The sequence below is a fragment of the Eucyclogobius newberryi genome, unplaced genomic scaffold (assembly GCF_026437365.1).
Source record: "Eucyclogobius newberryi isolate DKJ021-1_F unplaced genomic scaffold, fEucNew1.0.hap1 SCAF_2, whole genome shotgun sequence".
Taxonomy (NCBI): Eukaryota; Metazoa; Chordata; class Actinopteri; order Gobiiformes; family Gobiidae; genus Eucyclogobius; species Eucyclogobius newberryi.
The window spans coordinates 46,525,477-46,534,870 of NW_027315834.1; the positions used below are offsets into that span (position 1 = coordinate 46,525,477).

Sequence of the window (9,394 nt, forward strand, 5' to 3'; positions counted from 1 at the left end):
GGAGGGAGGAGAGAGGAGAGAGGAGAGAGGAGGGAGAGCGGGAGAGAGGAGAGAGGGAGAGAGGAGAGAGGAGAGAGGAGAGAGGGGAGAGAGGAGAGAGGAGAGAGAGGAGAGAGGAGAGAGGAGAGAGGAGAGAGGAGAGAGAGGAGAGAGGAGAGAGGGAGGGAGGAGAGAGGGAGGAGAGAGGAGAGAGGAGAGAGGGAGGGAGGGAGGAGAGAGGAGAGATGAGAGAGAGGGAGGGAGAGAGGAGAGTAGGAGAGAGAGGGAGGTTGAGAAGAAGCTAAACCCGGATCAGGTGAAATGGAAGTCTTCATTACTGGAATAACCTCTGTTAACGCCATGAAACCATGAAAGAATAACATAGCTTTATTTTCCCCTGAATTCAGCACTTTGAGGAAGGAAAAGAAGGGGAGAGGGAGAGAAAGGGAGGGAGGGAGGAAGGGAAGGAGGGAAGGAGGGAGCGATGGAGGGAGGGAGCAGAGAAAGAAGGAGAGAGACGCAGCTAAACCCGGATCAGGAGAGATTTCCTGAGATGAAACTCATCTGTTCAAGGGACTCACATTATTGTATGTTACATGTTCTTGTGTTGTATTGTACTTTAGACTCAGAACTCCAAAAGTTTGACCTTTTGACCCAGTGTTGGTTGCAGCGAGGCCGGGTCAGCGAGGCGGGGTCAGCGAGGCGGGGTCAGCGAGGCCGGGTCAGCGAGGCGGGGTGAGCGAGGCGGGGTCAGCGAGGCGGGGTCAGCGAGGCCGGGTCAGCGAGGCCGGGTCAGCGAGGCGGGGTGAGCGAGGCGGGGTCAGCGAGGCGGGGTCAGCGAGGCCGGGTCAGCGAGGCCGGGTCAGCGAGGCGGGGTGAGCGAGGCCGGGTGAGCGAGGCCGGGTCAGCGAGGCGGGGTGAGCGAGGCGGGGTCAGCGAGGCGGGGTGAGCGAGGCGGGGTCAGCGAGGCGGGGTGAGCGAGGCCGGGTGAGCGAGGCGGGGTGAGCGAGGCCGGGTGAGCGAGGCCGGGTCAGCGAGGCGGGGTGAGCGAGGCGGGGTCAGCGAGGCGGGGTGAGCGAGGCGGGGTCAGCGAGGCGGGGTGAGCGAGGCCGGGTCAGCGAGGCGGGGTGAGCGAGGCCGGGTGAGCGAGGCCGGGTCAGCGAGGCGGGGTGAGCGAGGCGGGGTCAGCGAGGCGGGGTGAGCGAGGCGGGGTGAGCGAGGCGGGGTCAGCGAGGCGGGGTGAGCGAGGCGGGGTCAGCGAGGCGGGGTCAGCGAGGCGGGGTGAGCGAGGGCGCCTCCTCCCTCTCCACGCCAGCCGCTCTCTCTGGCAGCAGCAGGTTCAGGGCCCCGGGCTGGATCTGAGCAGGTCTGACAGGGGGCCGTTTACAGATAAGAACCAGAAGCAGCTCCGGGCGACGGTCACGGCGATTATGACAGACGGAGCGTGAGGTCGACTCGCACTTTAACGCCGCAACGTCGCCTGACGCTTCAGCCAAAGCAAAGCTGTGGTTTTCAAGTGTTTTTACTGTTTAAAAATGGATGATTGACAGGAAACAAAAAGCATTCGCCATTTGTAAAAGAGTTGTGTTGATGGGAACATGGGCTTTAGGAGAAACTGTAATAATGTTTTACACCAAATACAACCTGAAAATAAACAGTATTTTCCAGAATATATGTCGCAATTTTTTTCATAGTTTTGGCCGGGGTGCGACTTCTACCACAAGAGGGCGCTCTAGGCTTTAATCGACGCAGAAGAAGAATCTGCACTTCCTCTTCCTCTGGAGTTTGTGGAGTTGTTTAGAAGTGACACAGAGGAAGAAGAATTCAGTGGATTTAGTGATTTGGGGTAAAACTGATGCTTTGCTAAACTTGTTAGTATGTTCTTTATGCTATAGTTATCTGAATAACTGTTCATATGTTACGTTAACATACCAGACACTTACCACAGTTCTGTCTGTGCCTCATGTAGCTGAAGGTGTTAGCGTTAGCATACGTCATGTAGCTGAAAGTGTTAGCGTTAGCATACGTCATGTAGCTGAAGGTGTTAGCGTATGTCATGTAACCGAAGGTGTTAGCGTTAGCATACGTCAAGTAGCTGAAAGTATTAGCGTTAGCATACGTCATGTAGCTGAAGGTGTTAGCGTTAGCATACGTCATGTAGCTGAAGGTGTTAGCGTTAGCATACGTCATGTAGCCGAAGGTGTTAGCGTTAGCATACGTCATGTAGCTGAAGGTGTTAGCGTTAGCATACGTCATGTAGCCGAAGGTGTTAGCGTTAGCATACGTCATGTAGCTGAAGGTGTTAGCGTTAGCATACGTCATGTAGCTGAAGGTGTTAACGTTAGCATATGTCATGTAGCTGAAGGTGTTAGCGTTAGCATACGTCATGTAGCTGAAGGTGTTAGCGTTAGCATACGTCATGTAGCTGAAGGTGTTAGCGTTAGCATACGTCATGTAGCTGAAGGTGTTAGCGTTAGCATACGTCATGTAGCTGAAGGTGTTAGCGTTAGCATACGTCATGTAACCGAAGGTGTTAACGTTAGCATACGTCATGTAGCTGAAGGTGTTAGCGTTAGCATACGTCATGTAGCTGAAGGTGTTAGCGTTAGCATACGTCATGTAGCTGAAGGTGTTAGCGTTCGCATACGTCATGTAACCGAAGGTGTTAGCGTTAGCATACGTCATGTAGCTGAAGGTGTTAGCATTAGCATACGTAATGTAGCTGAAGGTGTTAGCGTTAGCATACGTCATGTAACCGAAGGTGTTAGCGTTAGCATACGTCATGTAACCGAAGGTGTTAGCATTAGCATACGTAATGTAGCTGAAGGTGTTAGCGTTAGCATACGTCATGTAACCGAAGGTGTTAGCGTTAGCATACGTCATGTAACTGAAGGTGTTAGCGTTAGCATACGTCATGTAGCTGAAGGTGTTAGCGTTAGCATACGTCATGTAGCTGAAGGTGTTAGCGTTAGCATACGTCATGTAGCTGAAGGTGTTAGCGTTAGAATACGTCATGTAGCTGAAGGTGTTAGCGTTAGAATACGTCATGTAGCTGAAGGTGTTAGCGTTAGCATACGTCATGTAGCTGAAGGTGTTAGCGTTAGCATTCATCATGTAGCTGAAGGTGTTAGCGTTAGCATACGTCATGTAGCTGAAGGTGTTAGCGTTAGCATACGTCATGTAGCTGAAGGTGTTAGCGTTAGCATACGTCATGTAGCTGAAGGTGTTAGCTTTAGCATACGTCATGTACCCGAAGGTGTTAGCGTTAGCATACGTCATGTAGCTGAAGGTGTTAGCGTTAGCATACGTCATGTAGCTGAAAGTGTTAGCGTTAGCATACGTCATGTAGCTGAAGGTGTTAGCGTTAGCATACGTCATGTAGCTGAAGGTGTTAGCGTTAGCATACGTCATGTAGCTGAAAGTGTTAGCGTTAGCATACGTCATGTAGCTGAAGGTGTTAGCGTTAGCATACGTACACCTATTCACCATGTTCTTTATATTATATTAAATTGCATTTCAAGATTAAATGTCTGTTCTTGGTCTTGGATTTTATCCCCCCAAAATGCGACTTATACCCCAGTGCGACTTAAATATGTTTTATTCTTCTCTATTATGCATTTTTTGGCTGGTGCGACTTATACTCCGGAAAATACCGCGTGCGTTTCCATGTGCCAGGTCTAAAACTGAACTTCATTTGGCTGTTTTTCACGCCTCAGAAATCACTCCGTTTAAAAGTGTCTCAGCAGTGACACTGTAACTGCTTTAACGTGTGTTTTACAGACACAGGCGTTAGTTCAAGATCTTAAACATACAATGCCAAGGTGACAAAAAGCACACAGACCTATATAAAGCATGACATGTCTTCTAAACAACACGACTGACCACAGTCTACAATGAGTAAAAAGAAGATGATTGACATTTCTTCACGTTTGTGGTTCATTTCACGGCCCGTTCACTGTTACATGTGATATCTGAAGCTCAAACACCACATTTAGCGCACGATTTAGAACATTTCTGATGAGTTGCTCTGATCTAATGACGTCCTCCAGTTGGTTTTTCTGGTTTATTGAGTTCTGTAAGTATTGCCGCCTCTAACACGTCCTGAACGACGCACAGTCCGTGTCCCTCAGAATCCTCCTCGTCTTCGCACACATCTCCTCGACAGCTGTAAATACGTGCGAGTGAATCCGTGTGATCTCCGTCATCTCTCGCTCCGCCCGACAGATCCACATCGATTAAACGTCAGCTCGTTTGACGCCGGAGCGACAGTTTTGACTAAATATACAGGAAATGTCCCTCAGTTTCCTCCCTTCTTGTTGTGGAATCCTGACTCGTTATAACTGACTAATATTCATGGTTATTTCATAGTTTAAAGTGTCTGTGTCTTTCATGTTTTATAACTTTATACAACGTTGTGTTCACGTTCTTCAAAGTGTTTGATCTCAGACTTGATCTCAGTGATGAGGAAACGCGTTCAAACCACAAGGTCCGTGTCATAAATGGAGAGAATGTAAATATCGTGGACTTTTTGAAAGTACTTTTCACAGTGTTCGACTCAGAACTGAAGTTTGACAAAAACACAGAATTCACCTGCTGCGAGAATAAAACTCTTTTAACGTGTCAGAGCGTTTTATCATTTTATCATTCTATTTTTGAGAGTCTCTTGGCATTTGCTTTTATCTGCTGGTTTTATGTCTTATCAGACTAATTAGATTGAACATAGTAAAGATCTTTATGGAGCAGCTCATGAGGCTCTCATGTATCACATTCTGAGAGAGGTTCTCCTGATGTCCTCTGGGAGGCGCTACTTTGCGTTCAACAGGAAAACAAACCAGTTTAATTTCAGTTCCTTTCTAACGTCTGTTCAACTCTGCACGAGGACTGTAATTACACAGTCGGTTTAATTTCTTTTATTTTTGGGGTTTATTTTTTATATTTTTATTTTCTTGTTGTTTTATTTTTTTTTTGTTTTATTTTCTTGTTTTTTTATTTTCTTGTTATTTTTATTTTCTTGTTTTGGTATTGTCTTGTTATTCTTCATCTTCCTTTTGTTTTTATTTTCTTGTTATTATTTTCTCATTATTGTCATTTTCTTTTCCTTTTTTTTTTAACATTTTCTTGTTGTTGATTTTCTTTTATTTTGGGCCGACCTTTTCTTTTCTTGTTGTTATTTTTCATTTTATTTTCCAACATGCAGAACGTATTGGAAGTATTTAAAAAGCCAGTTTTCCTTTATGACTGAAAATAAATATGTTTCTGATCGATTCTGCTTAAAAAAAAAAAGCTCAAAACAAAAGGTTAATTTCCTTTTGCATTTCCCACAGTGAAGGACACAACAAACAAACAAACAAACAAACAAACAAAGATAATGTCCTGTCAAAGCACCATTTTCATTTTTGCACTTTATCTCCTTTTTATCGACTTTTATTCTATTCTACTTGTGCATAAACTCAATTGTAAATTTTTTTGTTGCTACTTTCTTTTATTTTTGTTCCAGGTCAATATAATGCAAAGTGTGAGCTACTGTGTCCAAGTCATTTAAAGATCCATAAAGTTTATCTATAAGTCTAAGTTAGTCTAAGTTTGTGTGAAGGTGTTTTGAGCCATTCCTGATCCTGCATTTAGCGTAAACAAATCCTGGATGTTGTTTTTGACACGTCCACCGCTCCGTGGGCCGCCCAAAATGTAACAGCAACGTTAACTACGCAATATTTATACATCAATTGAAACAGTAAAAAAAAAAATCAAATAAAAAATCAAATAACGATAAGAATTAACGACATTATCCCGACGCCGCAGCGATGAATCCAACTGAACTGTGGAGAAATCCCTCGAACTTACAGTGATCCACAGTGAATTTGGATTGAAAAAATGATTCCTGTCGTTCAAACCGTGACAGGAGGAAGTGTCCGTTTCCCTCAAAAACCCATTTCACGAGCGGCATGTGCAGGTTTTAAGCACTATCGACCCGTAACATACAGTGCGGGTTTTGTCCTGTCGTTCTACTTTTGCAACACAGTCTAAGAGGAAAACTAAACGTTCTAATTTCAAAGAAACATTGGGCATTTCAGATTTAAAGGACACAAGTCTTCTCTTCTCCTTCTTTGCTCACAAAACCACGTTTCCCAGATTTGTGACGTCGAAGGTAGCGATCCGGCCGTCTCCTGACCTGTTTACAAGTCCATAAATCATCTCCAGTGTCGATTAGAGCTGTGTGCTTACGTTAGCATGTCGGGGCAAGCTAGCTTTTGTTTATTTCCACATGGTAATTTCCTTTGTTGCTGCTAACACCTGACTGATAGACACGTATTACTTTAAACTGACTTTCTTTTAACCCTGCTCTTATCATCACAAACACACCTGGAGCATTTAGCTTCATTCGCACTAGTTAATCGTCTCCCCTCCGAGCGTCAAAAAACCCTCCGTTCTGAATCTCCCTGAAGCGTGACGTTTTCTCCATCCGTGACGTGAGTCTTCTGCTGTTTCTTACTCCATAAATCATCTCCAGACTTGAGCATTTCTGTCGTACAATCACAATCACCGCTCGGACACATAAGCCAACCAAAGATTTTTTTCCTCCTAAAATATGTCATTCCCTCTGCTGCCAGTAGACGGAGCCCATCGCCCAGTTCCTCACGGGAGATTAGACATTGGAAGTCGCTCGTTTTTGCATAATACTTGTCTTTCCAGTTCTAAAACATGAGGAAGTCACACAAGAGCACGTTTAAAGGCCAATAACGACACAAGCGACGCAGAATACGTCTCCTTTAATAAATCCACTCCTAAAACAGCATATGCGTTATTTATTCCTTCATTGTGTAAATGTGCTTCTCAAACATGTTGAAAATGTCTTGAAAACCCCAAAAATATCAGCAAATCCACAACAAAACCAGTCGGTCGTCGCTGTTGGTTCAGTGAACGTTTGACACAACAACAACAACAACAACAACAACAACAACACAAAGGTAAAACGTGGATGAAAGCCCGTCTTACCTGTCGATGTCTCCGGGCGCGTCTTTGCCCAGCCTCTGTGGGACGTCTCGAGAGGAAGCCGAGTCCGAAGAGCGACCCGAGTTTCGACCGTAAAGATTTAGCCCGCCGTCCGCCGCGTATCTGCCAGAGAGACGGGAACTTTAATGATCAAACGTTTGTAAAAATCACATGCAGACTCATGACAAAAGAACTGCAGTGTCTGAACTATTAGGATTGTAGGATCGTATTTAAGTTTTCTTAAACACAAAACACAGAACAGACACAAAACAAGAGCAATGAGCAACATTTTAAATAACATTACAAATAGACATTCAACAAAAGAGAAACACAATTACAGCACAATTGCGTCCAGAGTCGGTCAAATTTGTCCATTTTCAAATTCAGTCAAAATTTTCCATTTGTCTGATGTCTGTCCCTATGTCAGCCCAGTTCTTGATTGTTTGTGATGTTTGTGTCGGCCATTTCTGTGTGACGGACTTTTTTCCTGCTGCCAAAAGTACATTCTAAAGGAGTTTTGAGGCCCAAATACGTAGTTCTAAAGTTGAAAGGGACGTCAAGTCTGCAGCGACAGGACAGTCCCAGAACACGTGATAGTGGTTTGTCTCCTGGTGCCACAGTTTCTACAACAGTTTGCATTTCCTTGTGAATAATGGGCACTTCATAACTTGACATAGAGTTATGAAAAAAAGGAGTTACAAAAACTACTTAAAATCTTTTTCCATTCAGTACATTTATGCTGATAAAAAGTAAAATAATTGATCTATTTCCAATTTGTATGTTTATTTAACAGCAAAGTTTTCCGGAAAATGTTGCATAATTCTAATATTTAGTTTGTGTGTGTGTGTGTGTGTGTGTGTGTGTGTGTGTGTGTGCGCGCGTGCGTGCGTGTGTGTGTGTCATCAATTTTTATTGTAAGAGTCACGGTCACGCACATTTTGCCAAGAAGTCCAAAAACATTGCCTTTTGAATGGGGACCACAAAATGTACTACTAAAATTTGGCGCAGCATTTCATTTGGCATCACGATCAAAAAAGTAAACGAGAACCATGTCTTATTTGTTACAGGGTAGGCGTATCAATGACAGAAAGATGTGGAAGAACAAAGAGGCTGGTGCACTATTGTGTTCTGTAAGTAACTGTAATTTATAATTAAAGCCACGCAGCGGCGATGATGGCTCTCGCCTCCCGCGCTGTGGCAGAAAGAAAAAAGTCTAAAGAATAAAGTCTAAAGAATTAAGTCTAAAGAATAATAATTCTAATGCAGCACGAGAGGAAATGTCCCATCAAAATAAAAGCGGAAGAGGAAGTGAAGGCATTCATTGCGCTTCTGCTGGCCAATTCTGAAAATACACAATATCAGCAAAGCAATTTTTTCATGGCGTCTCGAGGAGAATATAAACCATGAGTTTCAAACAAATCAGACAATGTTGAGGATTTAACACAATGAGTAGGGGGCGCTATAGAGTAAATTTGTTACATGGGTATTTATTTTTCTTTTTTCAACTAGTCGGCACTGTTGCGACGGGCGTTCTCGCAACCTCCATTTTATTGGAGTGGGCGGAGACTGCAGTTCACTGTATTCACTTTTCCATATTTTACTTTGCATCAAAAACAATCAAATGTTGACTTCACATAATGTATCTTTTTCCATTCAGTACATTTATGCTGATAAAAAGTAAAATAATTGATCTATTTCAAATTTGTATGTTTATTTAACAGCAAAGTTTTCCAGAAAATGTTGCATAATACTAATATTTAGTTTTTGTGTGTGTGTGTGTGTGTGTGTGTGTGTTTGTGTGTGTGTGTGTGTTTGTGTGTGTGTGTGTGTGTGTGTGTTTGTGTGTGTGTGTGTGTTTGTGTGTTTGTGTGTGTGTGTGTGTGTGTGTGTGTGAGTACTTCATTGATGTCTTTGTAGCAAGTAATGTATTTGTACTTTTTACTCTACTTTTCGAATATCTGTACTTTATTTGAGTATTGACATGTCATACATTGGCACCGTTTTCATTCCAAGTATCTCTTTACATTTTCAATATGGAAGTGTTACTTTTGCACATTTTTAACCTTTTACAAAACCAGCACTTATTCTTTGATACTTTTGACCGTGTTGTTTCGCATGATAGTAATCTATCATCAAACTCTCATCGGTCTCATTAGTGGCACAGGTTAGGAATGTTGTCGAGCAGCGCAAAGGAAACAACCTCCTTCTGAACGCACGACATTGTCACGCCAGACGACGACGCTGGGATCTGTCCACTCGTGGTACAAATACCAGTGCCAACAACAGACTACAGTGAAAGTCCCTGCACTTCAAGGGAGGGACCGAGGCACCATTACAACATCTCAAGCGTGTGAGAGCAGATCGTAAAGCTTGAGCATTCAGTGGATTTAAAATCTCCCTGAATTTTTAAAAAGAGAATAAATTA

At 43.6% G+C, this 9,394-nt stretch overlaps 1 protein-coding gene across 2 annotated transcripts in view; it reads right to left on the reverse strand.

Annotated features, from left to right (window-relative positions):
- Positions 1-9,394, reverse strand: part of nav3 (neuron navigator 3) — a 339,677-nt gene that overhangs the window by 79,088 nt on the left and 251,195 nt on the right. For both annotated transcript variants that reach the window (XM_072453275.1, XM_072453276.1), the window contains exon 13: positions 6,973-7,092. In XM_072453275.1, coding sequence (XP_072309376.1) covers positions 6,973-7,092 — 120 coding nt within the window. The remainder of the gene's footprint in view (positions 1-6,972; positions 7,093-9,394) is intronic.